Source organism: Mauremys mutica, chromosome 10 (assembly GCF_020497125.1).
Source record: "Mauremys mutica isolate MM-2020 ecotype Southern chromosome 10, ASM2049712v1, whole genome shotgun sequence".
NCBI classification, from domain to species: domain Eukaryota; kingdom Metazoa; phylum Chordata; order Testudines; family Geoemydidae; genus Mauremys; species Mauremys mutica.
Window position 1 is genome coordinate 60572927 of NC_059081.1, and position 21389 is coordinate 60594315.

The 21389-nt window shown below is 41.4% G+C and overlaps 1 protein-coding gene across 11 annotated transcripts in view; it reads left to right on the forward strand.

Moving 5' to 3' along the window:
• The window catches only part of PARD3B (par-3 family cell polarity regulator beta), a 665445-nt gene that overhangs the window by 621485 nt on the left and 22571 nt on the right, over positions 1-21389 (forward strand). For 10 of the 11 annotated variants that reach the window (XM_045032213.1, XM_045032216.1, XM_045032214.1 and 7 more), the window contains one exon: positions 5057-5136. In XM_045032213.1, the coding sequence (XP_044888148.1) occupies positions 5057-5136 (80 nt within the window). Of the gene's footprint in view, positions 1-5056; positions 5137-7304; positions 9542-21389 lie in introns of those variants that run through there. The other variant, XM_045032215.1, reaches the window with a different exon arrangement.

A 21389-nucleotide genomic window follows, 5' to 3' on the forward strand; every position in this document is an offset into this window, starting at 1 on the left:
AATCTGAGAGGGGCGAGGTGTGGAGTATGCTTTCAGAAGTCTTAAAAGAGCAACACTCCGATGCAGAAACTACAGAACCCGAACCACCAAAAAAGAAAATCAATCTCCTGCTGGTGGCATCTGACTCAGATAATGAAAATGAACATGCCTCGATCCACACTGCTTTGGATTGTTAGCGAGCAGAACACGTCATCAGCATGGATGCATGTCCCCTGGAATAGTGGTTGAAGCATGAAGGGACATATGAATCTTGAGCGCATCTGGCATGTGAATATCTTGCAACACTGGCTACAATAATGCCATGCAAATGCTTGGTCTCGCTTTCAGGTGATATCGTAAACAAGAAGCGGGCAGCATTATCTCCTTCAAATGTAAACAAACTTGTTTGTCTGAGAGATTGGTTGAACAAGAAGTAGGACTGAGTGGACATGCAGGCTCTAAAATTTTACATTGTTTTATTTTTAATGCAGTTTTTTTGTACATAATTCTACATTTGTAAGTTCAACTTTCATGATAAGGAGATTCACCTAATATAAGTACTGTAGTGCAATTGAAAAATACAATTTCTTTTGTTTTTTTTACAATGCAAATACTTGTAATCAAAAATAAATATACAGTGAGCACTGTACACTTTGTATTCTGTGTTGTAATTGAAATAAATATATTTGAAAATGTAGAAAACATCTAAAAATATTTAAATAAATGATATTATATTATTAGCAGTGCGATTAATTGCGATTAATTTTTTTAACTGCTTGACAGCCCTATATACAATTCATTGTTTATCCTGTCCCCTCAAATGTTCAGCTTCTCTCTAAAATTAAACAATCCTGATCTTTTCAATTCTTCTTCATAGTCTTCTTCATAGGCTGTATTTTAAAGAAGCCTTATTGAGGGTATTTTAAAGAAGCCGATGTGCAGAAAGCAGGAGCGGCGCCAGGGTTTCTGGCGCCCCTAGGCAGAATTTGGGGGGCGGCATTTTGTGTGCTCCCCATGGGGCGCGCAGGAGCTTCCAGTTCCACTCCCATTGCGCCGCCGAAGAAGGACCCTCCACCGAAATGCCGCAGGCGACAGCGGCAGTCATTGAGCTGCTCAATTGCCTGCTGCTGTTTTCCGCGGCACGTCGGCAGAAGGTCCTTCTTCAGCGGCGCGACGGGAGCAGAACCAGAAGCTCCCGTACACCCCGTGGGGAGCGCACAAAATGCCGCCCCCCCGAATCCTGGCACCCTAGGCGACTGCCTAGGGTCGCCTAATGGAAGCACCGTCCCTGGCAGAAAGAATAGCAAATATGGCAGGCGATCAGCTTGGTTTAACAGTGAAATCTTCGGTGAGCTTAAACACAAAAAGGAAGCTTACAAGAAGTGGAAACTTGGTCAGATGACTAGGAAGAAGGATAAAAATATTGCTAGTGTGTGCAGAAGTGTAATCAGGGAGGCCAAAACACAACTGGAGTTGCAGCTAGCCGGGGATGTGAAGGGTAACAAGAAGGGTTTCTACAGGTATGTTAGCAACAAGAAAAAGGTCAGGGAAAGTGTGGGACCCTTAATGAATGAGAGAGGCAACCTAGTGACAGCTGATGTGGAAAAAGTTGAAGTTTATTTTTTTAACCTCGGTCTTCACAGATAAGGTCAGCTCCCACAGTGCTGTCCTGGGCAACACAATATGGGGAGGAGGTGAGCAGCCTTCAGTGGTGAAAGAACAGCGCAAGGACTGTTTAGAAAAGGTGGACATGCACAAATCCATGGGTCCAGATCTAATGCATCTGAGGGTGCTGAAGGAATTGGCTGATGTGATTGGAGAGCCATTGGCCATTATCTCTGAAAACTCGTGGCGATCGGGGGAGGTCCCGGATGACTGGAAAAAGGCAAATGTAGTGCCATTCTTTAAAAAAGGGAAGAAGGAGAACCCGGCAAACTACAGACCAGTCAGCCTCACCTCAGTCCCTGGAAAAATCATGGAACAGGTCCTCAAGGAAACCATTTTGAATCACATGGAGGAAAGGAAGGTGATCAGGAACAGTCAACATGGATTCACCAAGGGAAAGTCATGCCTGACCAACCTGATTGCCTTCTATGATGAGATAACTGGCTCTGTGGATATGGGGAAAGCGGTGGACATGATATATCTTGACTTTAGCAAAGCTTTTGATACCATCTCCCACAGTATTCTTGCCAGAAAGTTAAAAAAAGTATGAATTGGATGAATGGACTGTCAGGTGAATAGAAAGCTGGCTAGACTGTCAGGCTCAATGAGTAGTGATCAATGGCCCAATGTCTAGTAGGCAGCCGGTATCAAGCGGAGTGCCCCAGGTGTCGGTCCTGCGGCCGGTTTTGTTCAACATCTTTATTCATGATCTGGATGATGGAATAGATTGCATCCTCAGCAAGTTCATGGATGACACTAAGCTGCGGGGAGAGGTAGATACGCTGGAGGGTAGAGAGAGGCTCCAGAGTGACTTAGACAAATTGGAGGATTGGGCCAAAAGAAATCTAATGAGGTTCAACAAGGACAAGTGCAGAGTCCTGCACTTAGGATAGAAGAATCCCATGCACCAGCACAGGCTGGGGACCGACTGGCTAAGTAGCAGTTCTGCAGAAAAGGACCTGGGGATTACAGTGGACGAGAAGCTGGATATGAGTGATCCCATGTGCCAGGTCACAATGCCTGGAGCGGGCGGGACAGGCCCAGTACCATGGCACAGGAGCCACCACTGCACAGTGAGTGTCAGGCAGGCTCATTCTGCAACTGCAGGGCATCCCAACCACGCCACCTGGGCCCCCAAAATGAAATGAAAAACTATAAAATGAAAAAGGGTTTCACAGGGGTCTACTCATCAGCAACGTGGAGCCAAATTTGTGAAATTGTATCCACAATTAGTTTCTATGGTAACTGTATCTCAGAGCACAAACACAAACAGAACTGGCAGGAGGCACCTGATTTTATTTTCTCTGTAAGAAACAATCAGAAGATTGATGTTTCAGGTTGTTACAATGCACACATCTAATGTAGGTACTTTTTACTTATGTAGTGACTACATGTTTTCCTTGGTAAACACCCAGTAAATTTCATCATTTCTTGTTACTGTACGTTGACTGCTGTTATACTTAGTAGGCTTAAAAGTAATCACCAGGAAGCTTGCATTCCAGTTTAGAATTTGGAATTAACTACCCGTGTGTATCATTTATCCTGTATCCTCTATCATGCATCAAGCAGGTAGACCGTATTTTACATGATTTTTGTGCTCAGTAACCAAAAGCTTAAATCTGTTTTCTTTCCTTTGCTTTTCCGCAAAAAGTTCTGGGATTGTCTATCACCAGAGTACCCAGCTATTTAAGGAAAATTACCAAACTGCTCAAATTAGAAGTGTGAGAACAGCTGAAGTGACTGTGAATTTTTGTATTCACTTTCTGTATAAAACGTGTCACTTTTACTGGTGGAAAAATGAACAAAATAATCTGTTTGGCCTTCTACCTGCCTTATAAAATCTAGGACAGTGATTTTTTCCCCCTAAGTGAGATACTATTAAAGTAGGGTTATTTCAAATCAGAGATGATTATTTTCTGGTACTCATCAACCCCTTAAGATCCCCTTACCATTTTGATTCAAATCAAGAGGCATTAGCCAAGGTCCCCTCCAGAATAAGTTGTTCACTTAGCAAAAGGCTCGATTATTACTAATATTAGCTCGGAATATTAGGCGGCAGACTTGGCATAATGCTACTAGTCTACAATAATTCCTGAAACTCTCTCTGCCTAGCAACTTTGTCTGATAATACATCTGTTTACACTGGACTTGTATTTTGTTATGGATCTCTAAGAGATATTGTACATGAAAACATTATATACAGGTGAATAAGCCTAATTAACTCACTGCACAAACTTTCCATCACGACAGATTTTAAATCTCTTTAGTGAAACTGACGTATTGTGCATAAATGCCAAGATTGACAGAAGGGTGCTCTCTAACCTGTAGAATGTGAAAAACATGTTACTTTTAGTTTTTGATTCCTCTTTTTATAATCAGACATTTACAGAAAGCCGAGTGTGATTTATTCTTCTCTTCTTAATGAATTGTTAAGAAGTGTTTGAAAAGGCATTAAATCTTCCCTTCTGCCATGAATCTGTAAAGGGGGAAGAGGATTTTAAATGGCCTCACGGTATATTGCTTTATAAAACTGCTGATTCTAGCAGTGCCAGAATAGGACTACATACTAATGTAGGGAACACTGAATGCAGTCACTGAGCTTTCAGCATTTATGGAGGAAAAGACTAATAGCTCCGTTTTAACAAGGCTCTTAACACTTGGGCCATCAGCAGGCATTGAGTGAGTGAAATTGGGAGAACTCCTATGAGCTAAAAGTATCTAAGTTCAGCATTCTTACCTCAGTTTGAGCCTTCCTGATAGGATTTCACACTCCAGCCAACTAGAGCTGCCATCTTGAAAACAAACCAAGTAGAGAGCTGATGTTTTCACTGAGTGCATTAATGCTTCACCTCTGAAATGACACTAGAGCATGAAAAATGCACTGACGTCCCTGTTGGATATTCAGCTTTACAGCGGTGTTAGGGAAAGCTTCTAGATTTGTGTTGTGAATGAGAGCAAAGGTTGTTTATATCACATTTTTACTGTAGAAAAATTAACAACAGATGATAAACAGATCTGGAACTAGTATGTAAACTCATTCTTTCTTTTGACTAACGTGTGCATTACTCAGCAATATTAAAATGCTTTTATGTAATCAGGTTTATCTCCTGATTTTACTGAATTACAGGTGGGAGACTAACCAAAAAAGTTTACAGTATCCCTGCTGGCCTACTGCCAAGGGAACTGCACTGAGGAACATACCTGTTCTAAACAGTCCTTTGATATGGAACCCTTTCTTGTTAGCAGTGATAAGATTAAGTATGGGATTTGTGGAGTCTCTGAGCTCTGCCTTTCTTTTGTTGATTTTGGCACCCTGCAGCATCATTTGTTCTCTGATTATCATTTTGAGATGCATTGTCAGTAACCGGGGTGTATAATTGATCTTCATCTCTAATTACTCTTCTCTCCACAGGTGTCTGGAAAAGGTCCAGATGGGAGTTCACACAATCTCCACTTTGAAGGGATGGAAAGGCAATATGCATCCTTACCCAGGTACATCATTGAGGCTTCCTCATGCACTGATTCTATCTGCATAGAACAGCCGCCTGGCTCTGAAATGAGGGATTATGTTGCAGTTTTGTCGCTGCCTTCTGCTGATGATTTAGTGCCATCTTTATAACTGTATTAATAATTTAGACAGTTGATTTAAAAAAAAATAAAGTCATTCTCATTGAACATGTCAGCAAGAGTCATGATCCACAGGGGAAGAACATGACATTGAGGAAGCTTAGTGTGCTAGAGTTATAGCAGGTCTTAGCAGGGCATAACTGTGACAAACTTTATAGTGCTAAAATCATAGCTGGCAATGACAGAGCATTGCTGTGAGGCGTTTGCACTGCAGCAGTGACAGCTCCTACAGTACCACCATTACTGGAAGGAAAATGTAACTAGCAATCCTGTTCCAGTATGGTAACTATATACTGTAACTCAACCCCATTGGAAAGGGGAGAGAATTCTTAGGGGCTTGAGGGGGTTTTTATGAATAATTTTAGTCTGGAATCAGCAGGGCATGACAAAGAGGAAACCTTTCAAAGATTACAATCCAGATTCTGTGGGAGTTATAATAGCAGAGTGTGAAAATTAGCAAGCTAGAAAAAGAAATGAAGAAAGGTTAGAGCAGAGGGGAGAAAATGAAAATAGAGAATATTTATCCTCCAAGCATGCTAAGCAAGAAAGTGGATCTTCGGTAGAGATGTGGAGGAGCAAGTTTTCCTAAATGAGGGTGAGACAATCAAGTAGTGCCACATTTCCTGGGCACCCCAAAGGGCGTGGCACATCGGTGCTGGTATTTTTAGGAAATAAATGAGTGTGCATTGTAGCTACAGCTTTTCTTCAGTTTTTTCCATTTGACTGTTTTTCTAACTGTGTCATGGCAAAGGCTGATTGACCTTAATGTAATATGGCATACCAATATGAACTAGAATATCTCAGTGCTTGAAAATAATAAGATCTCTCTAAGAAAAGCTGTTTCACACACTTCAGCATTGTTGGACTTAAGTAAGAACTTTTTAATGCAGGATGTGTTGTTTAAACCACAGAATGCATCTGTGGTTCAATGACTGCCTTTTATCAACTTATATTGGTGGTTGTCTGCAGTGGTGGGCTAGTGATGTTGGTCCCAGGATATTAGACAGACAAGGTGGGTGAGATAATAGATTTTAATGGACCAACTTCTGTTGGTGGAGGAACAAAGCCTCAAAGGACCTGATGAAAAGTTCTTTGAAGCTTGAAACTGTGTTTCTTCCATCAACAGAAGCCGGTCCAATAAAAGTCTCACCCACTTGTCTCTCATACACTGGGACCAACACTGCTTAACAGAGTGCCATTTGATTCCCAGCAATGTGTTTTATATTTTTTTCCTGTTCTCATTATCCATAATATGTGTCCAGTCCTTTTTTCTGAATCCTACTAAGTTCTTGTCCTCAGTTATATCTTTTAGCAGCAAGTTCCACAGGTTAAGTATATGTAGAGTTTTAAAAAAAAGTTGCCTTTTTCTCAGTTTTAAAATGTACTGCCTTTGCATCTTTATTGCTGCTACATCCTTAGTAGGCAATTCCTGTGAGCTACTCACAATGACACCAAATTGTTTTTTCCTGAGTAGTTCCATCTGATTCAACCCATTAATCTCCCCATGTTCTTCTCAAAACCTCAATTTCGGCTAGTGGAAACTAGACTCCAGACCCAAAATCTCGACAGGGTTTTGAGGGTTTACCTGGATAGGACGGAGAATTTAGGAAGTTATCAAGACTTTCTATAGCCTTCGGGGATCAGTGTAAAGAGGGAGTCACTTCTGCCTGCCTAAGATTAGGCTGTACCATGAGTCACACTGTACTTTAGTTGGGGTGTCAGTATCTCATGGTTTTAGCACCCACACTGTCAGGGTTCATGCAATATCAGTAGTTTGCCTCCATAATGTTTCTGTCAAGGAGAGAGCAGAGCACTGGAGTGATGTGCTCTCAGCTGCATGTGTTGTTCAGCAGACTGGCTGTTGTGTTCTGAACCAATTCTAAAGAGCTCTTGTAAGTTTACTTCTCTGAAACCACCATAGTAATCAAGCCCAGAGATGATAAATGAATGGGTCACCGGGGCAAAGTCTGAATCCAGCAGAAGAGGCTGCAGTCTTCCTGGCAGCCACTAATGGAAATGCGGATTTTTTGCAGAGCTGGCCATTTGAATCTCCGGAAGTACAGAGGAGTCCAGGTGAAAACCAAGGCCGAGAACTCTGGAAATCTGCCTTCAGATCATTAATAATCTATTTTACATGGATACTGTGAGGAATGGGCAGCAGTACAAAACCTTAAGATAGATAGATGTCCTTATCAAGATGGCATGTTCTTCAATGTATTTCCCTCTCCCCATCGGTATCGCCTCCTTCTTTCCAGGGCTCAGCTTTATTCACCCGCTCTTCATCCAGTTGTTGAACTCAGTCAAGCCATTGGACACCTGTGGGAGGGTGCTGTTTCCATCTGATCTGAATGTGATGTATAGCTGAATGTCATCTGCACACTGCTATGCTGTTCACATTCTCCATTAGAGATCTCGCTCCGCTGCCCCTCACTGACTGCAGCCTGATTGGTCTGCAGTAGGCTAACGTTTTCCCAAAGTTCTTCATGGGCAGTATTATCAAACTGAGCATCTTGAACATTGTGGGAAATTTGTAAAAAATGTGAGTAGTCTGATCTAACGGTACATTATCAAAATCCTTCTCGCCTTCCTTTTATCAGCCCATCAATGCAAAAAGGTGTAATTGAATATAAACAACTGGCTTTTAGGACTAGAAAGAGGTGGTGGAATGGGGCTGCAGAAACCATTTCCCAACAAATTAAGCACATTTCTAATCTTACACGGGTTTATAAAAGTAAGTCTCTGTCACCAGCATGTGGGATTTACCTAAATTCGCCAAGCAGACAGTAAAGCTTCAAAAGTCCCAGGGAGGAAGGGAGAACACTTCTGCAACAGAAAGGAAAGCATCCGGGCTTGGGCTGTGGCTGATTTCTCTTGGGAAAAAAATCAGCACAATAGCTGGAATAATTAGATGCCCATGCAATAAAACTGTTACTGCTACCTGGCAACAAGTAGGAGCCATGTTGGAGGGCATGAGAGATTGGAATGAACGAATGAATAGGAGAGCTTTGGCATCCCTCTGAAATGGGCAAGAGAGAACTAGGATTACCATCACATTATTTTGAAAAATATGCCGTACGTTCCCAGGGCACCTGTTCAACTCTGAAGGTGTGCGAGGCTACCTACAAAGAAGCTCTGATTGTCTCTGGTAGCATACCCAAGCTCTCCTGCTATATCTTTCATTCAAGTTCAAATCCCAGCTTTAAAACACCCGTGGCACTTTGCCCTATGGCCTTATGTTTTCATCTCCCTTCCCTGTGGGTGCTGAGAAGTTTAACCATACACAATGGATCAGATTCTTAGCTGGTGTAAATCAATGTAGCTTCACTGGCTCATGACCCCTATTTTATAGCAGAATTAGAGAAAATGCAGTTCTGTAAGTGTGCTTGCCTTTTCAACAAAAGAAGCAAAGAATTTAAAATATATAGAGGTAATCCTGCTCCTATTGAGCTCAGTGACAAAACCCTGCTGGCTTTGATGGGAGCAGGATCTGTTCTATGGAAGGTTATTTTTTAATTAAAAGTTGAAATACTTCTGTCTGTTTAAAAAAAAAAAGTAGGCACCAGCCTTAAAGGAAGCTTTAATATGTGACTATCTTAATCAGTAGCCAACTGAGTTATGTGATCAAGTTTGTATCGAAGCTAGTATCAGATTATGGGCTTTATTTGGAAACATCTAGAGAGAGGCAAATGTCATCTACTGAGTTATTGGTGTGTTACTATGGCAGGCTAGTGACAGGTCCCCGTCTCATACTGCACTGTGCTACATCATCTCCTGAAGGGAAGCAAAATGGTAAAGGCAGAACATAAAGCTTTGCAAGAAAGATACAGTTCTTGGCACTCAGTAGTTATGCGATGCCCCAGGGCTAAAGCCGAGTAGTGCTGAATGGTATTATTAAGCAATGGTAAATCCTCCCTCTTAGAAGGAAAAGGGCTTGAGTCTTAGGCTCTGCGGGGTACTATTTGGGAAATAGGAGCATGGCTATAATATGAGGAGCTAGAAAAATATTTTTGTTTGTTTGTCTTCAGTAACCCACCTCTCTCTCTTTCACATTTGAAGTATTTACTTGGTTAAACCAGTGCACAAATATAAACGTGAAGCTGGTTTATTTGCTCACAGGTTTGTTTGGTTTTGCACTTCAGTTTCATTGTGGTCCGTCATAATGTAAGCGATAATTTTGCTCATGGCAGCCCCAATTGGAGAAATATGTCCTAAGCACCAAGAGGTATTCCTTTCTCCTAATGGATTCGATAGTAGGCTCTGACTAGTAACTGGGCTGACAGTCACTAAGACGGGCCCAGGGATTGGTGATGCTGTGATATATACCACAAATCTCAGCCCCCTTGCTAGTAAGAAATGCTGATGCCAAAAAAAAGTCAATGTTTCAGTTCCTCAAGGTTCTTCATATCATCCAAGAACAAGCGTTTGTGGCAAAAAGAGCATTAAAAAATAACTGTAAAGACTAAGAAATGAATTCAGATTGTATCAATCATTTGATGGCCAAGGAGAAGAGGGCTGAGCAGAATGGCACTTTACATTCACAAGAGTGTTTAAGTTCAATATAAGATGTACCATAAAGATGGGAAATCTATTAATGTATTAATTAAAGAAGTGGCAGCACAATGCCTTGCCATTGTCAGGAGACTCATGTTCAAGATCCACTCTGAAACTTGCACTTCCTAGGTCAGTAAATAAAAGGGGTATCATAGATTCCAAGGCCAGACAGGACCATTGTGATCACCTAGTCTGACCTGCTTAATAACACAGGCCCCTAGAACCTTACCCAGTAGCTTCTGCATCAAGCTCATAACTTCTGTTTGAGCTATGCATGGGTGGCCAAACTGTGGCTCACAAGCCACGCGCTGCTCTTTACCGTTAAGGTGCGGCTCACTGAGTCCCCCATGCCGCCCACCCCATTCTCCGCCCACCACACTTGCGGGGGGAATCTCAGGACCTCTGCCTTGCAGTGGGTTGATGTAGGGTAAGGACTTCTGTCCAGTGGGGACGCGGGCCTTGGGGCTTGAGCCCCGCAGCATACCAGCCGGGCCTCATGGCTTCAGCAGGAGTGGGGCTGAAGCCTCGACCCCTGCCGGCATCTCTTGTGGGGCTGAAGCCCTAAGCCCCAGAAGATGTGCCCCAGCTCTTGGACTTCTGAAGATTGTCGTATGAAGCTTAGAGGGTCAGTAAGTTTGGCCATCCCTGAGCTATGGAATGTCTTATACAAAGATATCTAGTCTTGATTTTAAGACTTCACTGATGGAGAATCCACCACTTCTCTAGGTAAATTGTTCCACAGGTTATTCACCCTCAGGATTAAAGAATTGTGCCTTGTTCCTAGTCTGAATTTATCTAGCTTCAGCTTCCATTCATTGGATCTTGTTGTGCCTTTTTTGGCTAGATTAAAGAGCTGCCAGCTGTCAGAAATCTCTGCTCAGGTAGGTGCTTGTACACTGTGATCACCTCATCTCTTAACCTTCTCTTGGATAAATTAAAGAGGCTGAGCTGCTTACATTTCTCACTAAAGACATGAAGACAGCATTGTCAAAGGGGCTGGAGCCTTCCCTGCAGGACAGTTGGTGAGGCAGCATTGACAGTCATGTAGGCAAAAGCCATTTCCCACCATTCTGGGCAAAAGAAGAGTTTCCATAATAGCTGCCCTCATAAAGGAGGCTCTCAAAGAGACAAATAGGAGGTGTAGGTTCCTCACCAAGCTCTACTGCCTTCCTCATCAAGTTCACAGTAGTTGCCATCATTTCAAGATTGTGAAGTCTGCTTTTGCCTACAAGTCTGCTCTCATCTTACAGCTCTATTGCTTTTCCTTTGTGTGCTACAAATAACTCCCACCTCACCTGTCCCTTCATAACCTTCAACTCTCATCTCATCTGCTCTTCCATGCTGCCTTCGTCTTCTGGAAATGCCTCTCACTCCCACTGTACAAGGCAACGACCCTCTTGCCATGCGAATAATTCCTTAAAATTCTTCTTTGAAACCTGCATCAGTATTAACCTGATTCAGTAAAAATGTCACCTACCAATTAAAAATGACAGCCTTCTTGGATAGAACCACCATCTGGCTCATCCAGTGCATTCTGTGTTTGATTTGTATTATCTGTCCCATTAAAATTGTAAACTGCTCTCCTTTGGTACACAGCTAACCAAAAAAAAATCACTCTGTCCTATGATGGTATTCCTGTGATGTTCTACCTAGCTATCTTCTGACACCTTTCCTAGTGCTTAAAACTTATCTGCCCTTCTCTTTTCCTTTGTTTGTCTCTTCAATTAAATATCTGCATTATACACTGCCTTGGAATTTCCATTTGCTTACTGCAGCATTGTTTTTAACACATGCAAGAGGATGGCAATGATATTACATTCAACAGATGTGTATTCCAAGTAATGCCAATACACTGCAACTTTAGTAGCAATAACCTGGAACAAAAGAGAGTGTACAGAATAACCCATATGTTGTATGTTTATAAATGTGTCATTCTTGCCAAACTTTTATCAGCAATGAAATAATTTATTAATCCAAGTCCAGACAGATCTTGAGAATTATCAAAGGTCTGTTGCATCATGGAGGCTGCGTTACTGAGTATATTTTACGCATTTGTACAAAGCTAATCTTCAACTTTTGATATTCAGTAGAATATACTTGCCCGTTACAGTCATCATAGAATTTGAAATGTTCCCCTTGAGGTTGAAACAACTCTGATTTAGCTGCATTTATTTTTTCCTGCAAAATTCTGTAGAGAGATAGGCAACTTTCTCATCTTGGGATAAGCAACAATTAATCTGTATCCTCCACTCCATCACTGACCACTCGATCCTATATTTATCTTAGTGATATCATACTAATGTTTGTTGATATCCATTCTTGTCCTTAAATCACTGCACTGTAAACTGTTGATTGTCACGCTGATTATGTGGTCACACACATATCTTAACTGGTTAACTTGCCTCAGATCTTGCCTTCTACTTCCACACATGACAAATCTTGAAAAAAATCAATGAAGTTCATGAACAGTGGAGGATTAAACTCCCTCCTTTCCATCAGTTTTCCCAGATGGAAAATGCAGTCCCAAGCGCCTCTCCCTATTGTGTCTCCTGCCTGTCTGAATGACATCTCTGACTCCACCTCACTCCTAGGGGCTACCTACACTACAGAAACATCCACGTCAGAACACTGGTTACAACATGATTGTCCATCACCTGGCTAAAGTTTGTAGTGTGCACTGGAACCTAATAATGATATAACTGGGCAAAAGTGTGGGATGTATATGCACAATCATGCAGGGAGATCAGTTTGAGAAGGTCAAGTCCACTCTTCTCAGTTGAGTCCAGGATGTGGGGCTGCAGCTCCTCCATGCCACTTGTGCAGTGTAGCTACTGGAACCATGATTCTCTGGCCCCTTTATTGGTCACCTCTCTATAGTAACCTATACTGGTCCCGCACAGGGACCTTTCTACAGTGTGCAAGACAGTGGGGAATCAGGCATCACCATGTGATCACTCCAGCTGCAGTCCAGCAGAAGGGGTTGAGTGATGCAGGAAAAACTCTGCTGGCCCCTGTACTCCAGTGTAAACTTCCTTAGGGGAGAAATAAATCTTTTCATACTGAAAAGATCTAAAATGATGGTTCTTCAGTATCTGGAGCCTTGAATCCTTCTGAGTACCAGGAGTAACCCCTTGGTACCAGCTATGTGTCAGTTTCCTGACTGTAATGATTGTATGTACTTCCCCATTTGCTCCCAAAAGGGGGTTCTTTCATAGCTAGGTTGATACTTAGGAAAGTCCAGATCTCCCTCATGTCTTATATTATTCTCCGAGCTCTCAATGTTTTTCTTTTTTATTGTCACTCTCCCATCTGCCTCCTGTTGCTTATTGCTGTGGGAATCATTGTTGTGCTGAGTTTCTTGACCGTGCTGAAATGTTTTGCTCAATACGCCACTCTCATTCTGCATACTTCTCTCTTCTGTCCTCATCTTGGCACACTGTCAACCATTGTTTCTCAATCAGGGAGCTTCTATTCATTGTATTCTATGTGGTGGTCTCATGAAGTCATCCTAATGTGATACTTGTCTGATCTCCACTCTGCCTAGCTCCTTCTCTGTTACTTTTGTTTTCTGCCACATCAAATAGCGGTTTTACAATACAAAAGGGGAAAAAAAGATTATGGTGATGATGGAACTTCTTGTAAGAATTAAAATGCTTTCACAATCAAGGAAAGGATACTTAACTGTGCTAATTAAATGTAAGTTTATAAAAATAACACTTAATTTTAGATTTAAAATGCCAATCTGCCTTTGGTAAAAAAGTACCCAATGATTAGTGGTTCATGGTAATTACGAAACGTAGCCACCCATTGTCTTGAAAAGCCAGGAAAAGAAAACAAACCAGCATCAGCAGAACAAAGGCTGCAACAAGGACTGTAAGGTACAACGCTGACCCGCTGCTAACTTAATTTAGGCCCAGAATTTAAATCTTGTTTAAAAAAAATAATAATAAAGTGTAAAAGGGATGAATGGAGAGAAGGGGATTCCAAAACTTAGTAGGAATGGAAATTTTATTTTACATGTTTTAATTTAAATATATCACTTTCAGTGTGGCAAACCCAAGCACAAGAGGATTGTGTGTAACATCAGAAATTGAATATAACTGGGACTAACTAGAAACAAAAGTGAACAGCCTAACTTAATTGTCCAAGCCACATCAAATATCAATAATAAACGAGGAGCATTTATAATGGAACATTTGATTTTTTTTTTCAGTTTTAATAATCTAAAGTAATGTTAGTAACTTGAGTAGGGATCATTTTTAAATATGATTTTTATCTCAACAGTGGCCCTTTTATTGAAAATACAGCAAAATCTTAAAATCTGATATCTTCCCATGCAATGATCTCATTATAAGTGAAATATGTATAGGGTTTTAGTTGGTTTTAAAGTCCTGACAGGTGCGTTTTGAATCAGTTTTAATGGGAATATTGGTCTACTCAAGTACCTCCAGGAAAAAAGTTGCAATAAAACAGCCAAGATGAAATACATGCAGAGAAAAAAGAGATTGTTCTTCCCTGATAGAGCACTAGCTTGGGAACTGAGCTGATGTGCTCATTTAAAGATTAGCTTAAATCCAAAATCACAGTGGAGTCTAACTACCTAACTTACTGTACTTACCACTGCCAGGTAATAAAACTGATTACTACAAAAACTGCCTAAAAGCCAGAGCTGTCAAAAAAGTCATTATGCTTCGAGGAGGACAGAGTCTAAATCCTGAATGGAATTTCTGATACCAATGATCGTTCCATACATGTCAACCATTCAAAGCAGAAATGTGGAGATTCTCTCATTTCTGCATATTGGTACATGAAGCATTTTATGGTGAAATCGTGACCCAGTATCACACTGATGGCTTCAGTCTTATTTTGAAACACAGAGTCAAAATCCAATCCCCAAAAAGTGCGTAGACATCATAAACAAGTGTATTTATTGTCTTAAATAATGAGTGTCTTCAAATCATGCATAGAAAAGCCAGCAGCGAAGTGGGAAGGTTGGTGTTTATTTTAAACATATCTCACAAAATGGGCTTGCATCTAAGCAGACATGACTTCTCCAAAACTCTTGTTTAAAAGGAGGGGTTAAAGATTGTAAGCAGGATCATAGTTACAAAAATCTTATCGTAGAATTTGAAAGTGAAGACGGTTTGTTTTTAGGAGTAATTTCAGCTTCCTTAAAAATAGAGTGGAACATTAGTTGAAATTAACAAGATGCTTCCTATCTAAGCCAAATTAGGTCTTTACTACTGAAAGGCATTCTTTTAGAAGTCAAGAAGGTCAAGGGTCAAGACATCAAGTCACAAAGTGCAGCTGTCAGGCCACCTCTGCAATTTCCATGGGAGTAACTAAAGAAAATTTAGCAAAGAAAATATCTACAGCAGTAGGGACATTTCTTACAAAAAAACAAAAACTGAAAAACAGATCTCCCAGAAGAATACTTAGGAGGTGGACAGGGGGGCTGACAGAGGTGGGTTTTGTCAGTTTTTATAATAAAGCCTCTCAACTCCTCATAGCGAAGAGCCAGTTGATGCAATATGGAATGGTTTAAAAGTCAATTAATTTTTTGAAACTAAACAGCTGGCCTAGGTTGTAAGTAGATATTAGTTGGGATAAATAAATATTCTTTAAAGTGTCACATGTACAAAAAGCATGAATCTTGTAGAGGATTGAATGTATGTCAAGGCATAAGGGCCTCCCACTAAATATAAAGGTACTAAATTCTGCTTAAAAAAAACCTAGAGATCTAGAAAAAGGCTGTCTCCAAGGAGAAGCATTTGAGTTAATGTTATATTACACATAGTGAAATTATGGAGACATGGCCTCATTAACAGCAAAAGAAGCACTATTAGCCAGCCCTCCAATGAGTACAAGAACAAAACAAATTTTCAGCAACAAAACATTAATGAAAGAAATAAGTGTCAGTAAAAACGTTTTAGGTTGAGATGAAGGATCTGTGGAAAAAAGATAAGTGAATGCAAATTAAAAAGAGTAAGCTCAAATTAAAAAACAAAGAGTATGTCCCACAGAATACATCAACAGAGTGACATGCCAAGTGAAACCTGGGGAATGAGATGTGCTACGAAATGCAAATGTATCCTCTGCATTATCAACACTGATGTTGAAATCGCCCAGGAGACCAAGAGATAGGGAAACTCAACTGGCTGGTTTATAAATAGAAGATCTGTATACATAGGGTGAAAACATAGCTGCTTAAGATGTATTATAAATGAAATCTGAAAAAGTGTAGACCTTGGATTTTTAAAGTGAGGAAATGGCACTTTGTTTTGCCTGGAGGTTCACTTAAAATAAGTTGAGGAAAAGACAACTCTTCCAGCCCAAGCTCTTGAGATTCACTTTCTCTAGATAAATAGACCTGGAGGTAAGGTTGAGAGTCAGGCCTTCACCATTGAAAAGTGGCAGTAATACCTGATAGATACCGCTAGCAAAGGAAGAAGGAAAGAGTCCATCAATACATACCTCTGACACACAGAATGTAGTAGGTCCAATTTTGTAGTTTGCTCCATCAATATCCTTCAGCAAGCTTCTAACAGCATAATCCATGAATGTCTTACCCCTTCTATCAAGTTTCAGCTAAACTCCAATAAACAAATAGCTGTTCAACCATCGTACTGTTGGTGTCCACTCATAAGGCAGGCTGCTGTTGGTTTTTATAACCTCTGCCCATCACCGAGCCTTTATCCAGTCTTTACAGGACAGATGTGGTAGTTTAATTATATTAAAGAAGGTGTTATGCTGTCATAGTATCAAGATGCTGGCTCTCATAACAAACATATAAAGCGCCCTTAGCAACTATGCTATTATGGAACAGGAAAGAAGAAATATGATAAGAAAATAGAAAGGTAAGTTTTTTTGTGGGCCATCTTAATTGAACATCTTACAAAAATTACAGGGCATATAAATCTCAGTGACTGAAATATAGTTCTGGTTCATTAACAAATATGCAGCGCACATACTACAAGCACAAATGATACCACACACTAAGGGTACGTCTACACTACGGGACTATTCCAAATTTGCATAAACCGGTTTTGTAAAACATTTTATAAAATCGAGTGCGCGCGGCCACACTAAACACATTAAATCGGTGGTGTGCGTCCACGGTTCGAGGCTAGTGTCGATTTCTGGAGCGTTGCACTGTGGGTAGCTATTCCGTAGCTATCCCATAGTTCCCGCAGCCTCCCCCGCCCCTTGGAACTTCCAGGTTGAGATCCCAGTGCCTGATGGGGCAAAAATCATTGTCGCGGGTGGTTCTGGGTAAATGTCGTCAGTCACTCCTTCCTCTGGGAAAGCAACGGCAGACAAGCATTTCGCGGCTTTTTTCCCTGGATTGCCCTGGCAGATGCCATAGCATGGCAATTATTGAGCCTGTTTTGCCTTTTGTGACTGTCACCGTATGTGTAATAGATGCCGCTCACAGAGGCGATTCAGCAGCGCTACACAGAAGCATGCTTTTGCTTTTGCATGATAGCAGAGATGGTTACTAGCCATACTGCACCATCTACCATACCATAAATTGGTAATAAGATGGTCATGGTTACCAGTCCTTTTGCACTGTGCCGTTCGCTGCTGTCATAAGTGCCCCTGGCCGATCAGCCAGGGGCGCAAAAGCCAAAATTGGGAATGACTCCCTGAGTCAATCCCTCCTTTTTGGTATCTAAAAATAGAATCAGTCCTGCCTAGAATATGGGCAAGTGTACTAGAGAACCACTGTATCATAGAGCCAGAGAGCACAGCTGCTCTGTGTCAGATCCCACAGAAATTATGAGCTGTATGCTATTCACAGGGGGTGCTCCTGCAACAACCCCACCTGTTGATTCCGTTCTTCCCCCAGCCTTCCTGGGCTACCATAGCATTGCACCCCCACTTGTGTGATGAATTAATAAAGAATGCAGGAATAAGACACAGTGACTTGTTAGTGAGAAATGAGTGGAAGGCAGCTTCCAGCTGCTATGATAGTCCAGACAGGACAGTAAGGAGTGTGGAGAAGAGGAGCCCAGCATCCCTCTGCTAGTCCAGGGGCAATTGAATCTTTTCTTTACACATGAAGGGTGGGGGCTGATGGAGCTCAGCCCCCTGTTGCTATTATGAGGATGGTTACCAGCCATACTGCACCATCTACAAGGAAAAATTAGGGCCAGGCGCCCTTGATTGACCTCACTGATGCTAGTCGGCATGGTTACCAGCCCTTTTGCCCATGTGCCAATAGACTGATGACGAGGACGGGTATCAGTCGTATTGCACCATCAGCCACCCATGGCGGGGGGGGGGAGTGAGGATGTTAGTGTTGACGGCTGCAGCATCGCGTCTATCTGCAGCATTCAGTAAAGATAGGGTGACATGTAAAAGAGTCAAGAGAGGATTGTTTTCCCTTTCACTTCTGGGGGTGGGTGGGGGGGTGCGTAAATTGCCGAGCTATGCCCTGACCCACCGCGCACACGGTGTTTGACCCTAGAAGCATTTGGAGCTCAGCCAAGAATGCAAATGCTTTTCAGAGACTGCAGGAACTGTGGGATAGCTTGAGTCCTCCAGTCCATGAGCGTCCATTTGATTCTTTGGCTTTCCGTTACGCTTGTCACGCAGCAGTGCGCTGAGCCCCTGCTATGGCGTCTGTCTGGAGATTTTAAAAAAATGATTTTGAATTTCGTCTTCTGTAACGTAGCGCTGATAGAACAGATTTGCCTGCCCTTACAGCGATCACGTCCGCATGGTCCATGCGGGAGCTCTTTCTTTATTTTGATTTTTAACTGCATCGCCACACGTGCTGATCGGAGCTCCATGCTGGGCAAACAGGAAATATTCAAAAGTTCGCGGGGCTTTTCCTGTCTACCTGGCCACTGCATCCGAGTTCAGATTGCTGTCCAGAGCGGTCAGTGGTGCACTGTGGGATACCGCCCGGAGGCCAATACCGTCGATCAGCGGCCACACTAACCCTAATCCGATATGGTAATACCAATACTAGCGCTACTCCTCTCGTTAGGGAGGAGTACAGAAACCGGTTTAAAGAGCCATTAAAATCGATATAAGGTGCCTCCTAGTGTGGACGGTTGTGGCGTTAAATCGGTTTTACGCTCCTAAAACCGATTTAAACGCCTAGTGTAGACCAGGCTTAAGAAAGCAAAATAAAATGGAATGCCAGGAGGGATAAACTGAGCCATATAGAAGCAGTAGGGACAGACTTCTTAACAAAAATGAAGTCAGTGGTCACTAGTGTTCTCAGTGAAGCCATGGCCACCTTGTGGGGAGAGAGTTTCACAATCTTAGTGATTAAAAGGTGCCTAATTTGGAATTGAGAGAGATCACTGAAGAAGTTAATAGTAAAAGCAGTTGGTAGTGCAGCTGTTACCACACAGCTCATGCAGGTGACAGCCAGACTGTTTCCATTGCATGAGTGAGGGATGTATTTCTCTGAACAGTTTAGATATCGGCCTACTAAAAACATGTCAAGACAGTTTTCTAAATTTCATTTTTCATCCATCTTTCTCTTCTTCCATTTATCCATCCAAGGTTCTTTTATTGCACCCATCAGCATAGTATCCAAGTGTGGTATTTTCTAAGGACCTGATTCTGTCACACATTGAGTAATAGCAAGAAGTGACATTCAAGTCAATATGGACATGAACCAATGGCAATTGAAATCACTGGAAATATTCCCATTGACTTCAGCAGGTGTTGGGTCAGACCTAAATGCAATCATGGAACTCATGAATAAATTCCTTCATTTCTTCAACCACACAGTAAATTCCAGAATAATGTGGTAAACTGGTGCTGTGTAATACACAGGATTTACACATTTACACATTCTTATCTGTACTCTGCCCACCAACCCAGGACTACTCCTAGCGTTCCAACCTTTCAAATAGCAACTATTTTGTTTTTTTAAACGAAAGAACCTTCCATAGTATTCTATCTATCTTCTCCCCAAATATGAATCAAGTAAAACCTGGACTGGAAAATTATTGTGGTCCAAGCTCCTATCTAGGATTGGTAATGTTCAGACCAGTAACAGTATTGGAGGTTAAGGTTAACATTAAGAGCTCATCTCTCTTGACAACTTGGGGCTAGTAACACCTGTTGTGTCCCATTGTGCCATTAGAAAAATGTAAATCCCTGCTTACCGGTAACGTGCAACATTCATATCTAGCCCTGGAAAAATGTTGATTGTTTCTTGAGTTTTTAATATATTTCTATATAAACAATCAACATTTTTCCAGGGCTAGATTTGAATGTTGCACATTACCGGTAAGCAGGGATTTAAATTTTTCTAATGGCACAATGGGACACAACAGGTGTTACTAGCCCCAAGTTGTCAAGAGAGATGAGCTCTTAATGTTAACCTTAACCTCCAATACTGTTACTGGTCTGAACATTACCAATCACTGTAGGTTTTCTTCAAAATGTGGCATAAACAAAATTCAAGATGGTGTAAAATGGCACTAAGGTTTTATTGACCCTAATTTGGGAGGATTTGCATAACACACTTCTGGCTTCACCACAAGTAATGTTAATAAGTAATGTGGCCATGCCAATAAAAATTTAATACATGTGTGCATGTGAGTATATATAATACATATACCATTAGACTAGAGTTTTAAATAACTTTGGAAACAGTAACGATATTAAAAGCTTAACTGTGTCTTTAAGCCATGTTAGTATCTTGTTGCACTTAAAATCTTTGTGCCACAGAGCAAAGTTTAAAATACAACTGTCTCTGATTAAGTAGGTGTTAACAAAATTCATACTTACTACTGACTTTAATCTATATTAATGTGGGCCTCACTTTGCTAACATGGTGCTCCTTTTTGGTGTGTTAAAAGCTGAGCAGGAAGTATCCCATTTTGGAAAATATTACTTTTAAAAGGGTTAATCCACTCTGATGAGCCATTTAATGGAAAAAGGGAGAGAGAGAGCTCTGCTTCGAGAAGACTCAAATAGGCATTAATTTAAATGTTACAGCAATTGATAGAAAGGTGAGAAGTAACGTGAGCTAGGAGCTGTTCCTCTGGTCAGCATCCTCTGTGCACGAAGTAATTGATAGCCATAGGAAGTGAGAGAAGGCAGGTGTTATGCTTTATAGAAAGTGAATTACCTACCATTTTTGTTCCACTTCAGATGTAATTCGACAAACAGAATGTGAAATGTGTCTTAGATTCTGTCAGACCGAGCTTTGGAAATTGGAAGCCATGCATGGTGGAAGAGAGACGAACTAGCAGTAGCAAGCCTGTGTAAAAAGCCCGCATGTTAACAGTGGGCCTTGAGTCAGTGGGAGGTCCTCACATATTTAATAGTAGAAGCTTTTTTCCTTTAAAGAAGAAAAACAGCCATTGTTGTTGAGGTCAGAAAAGGTATTTTGCCATGCAATCTACTGTAGGACGCAACAAAACCTGCAAGCAAAAACAATCTCAGCAGGATTTCACAGCTGAAAATCCATGAGAATGACTTTTTACATGGATCAGGGTATCAGCACACTGTGTTCATATGACAGTATTTCACCCTTTTGTTGAGACGGATTTGGCATTTTCATTATGAATTTTGACTCCATTTATTGAGAA